The 2,026-nt window shown below is 39.1% G+C and overlaps 1 protein-coding gene across 1 annotated transcript; it reads right to left on the reverse strand.

Annotated features, from left to right (window-relative positions):
* Positions 1-295: 295 nt before the first annotated feature.
* On the reverse strand, positions 296-1,366 carry LOC119357518 (L10-interacting MYB domain-containing protein-like). The gene is made up of 2 exons (XM_037624439.1): positions 1,064-1,366; positions 296-971 (listed from the first exon to the last, which is right to left on the reverse strand). The coding sequence occupies exons 1-2, from the start codon at positions 1,364-1,366 to the stop codon at positions 420-422; spliced, it is 855 nt and encodes a 284-aa protein (XP_037480336.1). The 3' UTR covers positions 296-419.
* Between the last annotated feature and the right edge of the window lie 660 nt (positions 1,367-2,026).

Raw genomic sequence — 2,026 nt, forward strand, 5'->3', positions numbered from 1 at the left:
ACCCTCTTCTTCCTTTCTTCATAACTATCACTATCATTGTCACTATCCGATGACATCTGCACATACACAAGTAACAACAATTAGTACTTAATTATCAACCAGATTAGTCATAGCAGAAAGATAAGTAAGAATCATATGTAACATTAAAGACAAGTCATATGTAACAACATTTATCATGTAACCATCAGCAAGATGAGTCATAGCAGCAATATAAGTAAGATTACAAGAAATATTACCAAGATTGAAGACACACGGCTGAAACAAGGTAAATGAAGACAAATAACTGAAAAAGGGAAGAATGGGACTAACATAATAATGTTACAACCCAAATAGTCTTACAAGTAAACCAGAGTACATAACTAAGTTCAAACTTTAAATTAGTATTACATCCCAATAGGCAAAAACAACAGCAGTAGCATCTAATGCCCATACTTGCTGTTGTATTTCCTATGCAACCAATCTAAACGAGCAGCACTTTCAGTCATATGCAGGAACATCCCTCTCTGCTCTCGCTTCACAAATAGTTCACTAGCAATGAAATATTCATCACTGCCTACTATTGCACCACACTCAACAACCAGATCCATCACAGAAGTAATCGATGAACTCTCTTCTTTCTTCATGTATGACTCAAAGCTGGATTGGGTCCTCTCTGCTATATCTCCAACCCTGGTTATCTGTTCTTGTATAACAAGAGATGTCTTTGGCTTCTTGTTATTGCCATCCACATACCTGCCAAGTCTCTTCCCTTTTCCATCGGCATGTGACTCACCTGTTTGGGTCTCCTCCAGATCAACATCTTGTATGTCGTCCACATTGAAAACTGAAGTTGCACTGCTAGATTGGGGAATGGTGCCTGAAGCAGGATTCCAGTGATCTGTACCATCACTTGTGATGTCAGCAAACATGATAGATAAGTTATTCTCATTTCGAAGTCCGCGCTTTCGGAACTTGCCACAGCCAGGGATGTCCTAAAATACAACAAAACAAAGCTTAATTAGCATCACTACTCACGGAACAATTGCTTATATGATAAGAACAAATAGGAAAAGTCATGACTCACTATCTTTGCTTTCTTCCACCATTCATCATCTTGTTTGATGGTGTTTCTCTCATAGTCCCACCCACCACCAGTCTCCTTCAATTTGAGTTTTCTGAAATTGCTGTAATCAGTCTTCAACTTATCCCACTTGTTCTTTTGTTGGAGCCTGGTGTACTCCAGGCCTGTTCTGACTTTAAAATCCTTCGCAACTTCCTCAGAAGCATTTTGAGTCAAGTGCTTGTCTGGCCTATTGCCAGCACGCACTTGTTGGACAAAGAGCTCGGTCAAGATGGTAGTGTTATCGTCACTCCAATCGGCAGACATTCTTCAAGAAAATTATACATTAATTGCAAGCATTACAATCTAACACATATAGATGAACAATCATCAATCATGCTCCTAGTTACATACCAGCAAAGACCATGGTTATAGGCAGAGAAGGGGTTCACTAACATATTTCAGTCCAAAGAATAATAATAGTTACAGGTTATAGGCAGAGAAGGGGTTCACTAGCTACTTCACTCCATCCATGTCAATCAGGGCAAATAAAAGAAACAAAGGCAATATTTGGTCATGGTCTAATTACATTCCAACGGCCAGGATACAATTCAAGATGTATTTCTGCACTACTTTCCTACAACATCCATGGATTGAAAGGGAATTTAATCAACAAGACGTCACGTGGATCTCACTAGTCCTTGCTGGATTACTTTTTCTTACATTTGTAAATCACTAGTATATACTTTCTGTATCTACTTTACGGCATCCACTAGTCCTTTCTGTATCTACTTTCACAGCATCAACGACCAGGTGTACACTGTGTGTGGGAGTGATGTGCGTGTGTTTTATTTACAGGGTGTGTTATGTACTGAAGAGGCGATTGTGATATGCAGAAAAACGTCTGAATCTCACTTTTTGTCTCGTTCTCTCCGTTCTTCATTCTCTACTATTTCTATGATTAATCCGTGAGACCCAAATCAGGGT

This window comes from Triticum dicoccoides, chromosome 2A, assembly GCF_002162155.2.
Source record: "Triticum dicoccoides isolate Atlit2015 ecotype Zavitan chromosome 2A, WEW_v2.0, whole genome shotgun sequence".
NCBI lineage: Eukaryota > Viridiplantae > Streptophyta > Magnoliopsida > Poales > Poaceae > Triticum > Triticum dicoccoides.

Bases quoted from the DNA above. Each gene is read 5' to 3' on its own strand.
- LOC119357518 (XM_037624439.1), bottom strand. From the start codon at position 1,366: ATGTCTGCCGATTGGAGTGACGATAACACTACCATCTTGACCGAGCTC. The intron at 972-1,063 runs GTGAGTCATGAC...GTTGTATTTTAG, and splicing joins GGTGGAAGAAAGCAAAGATA to GACATCCCTGGCTGTGGCAA.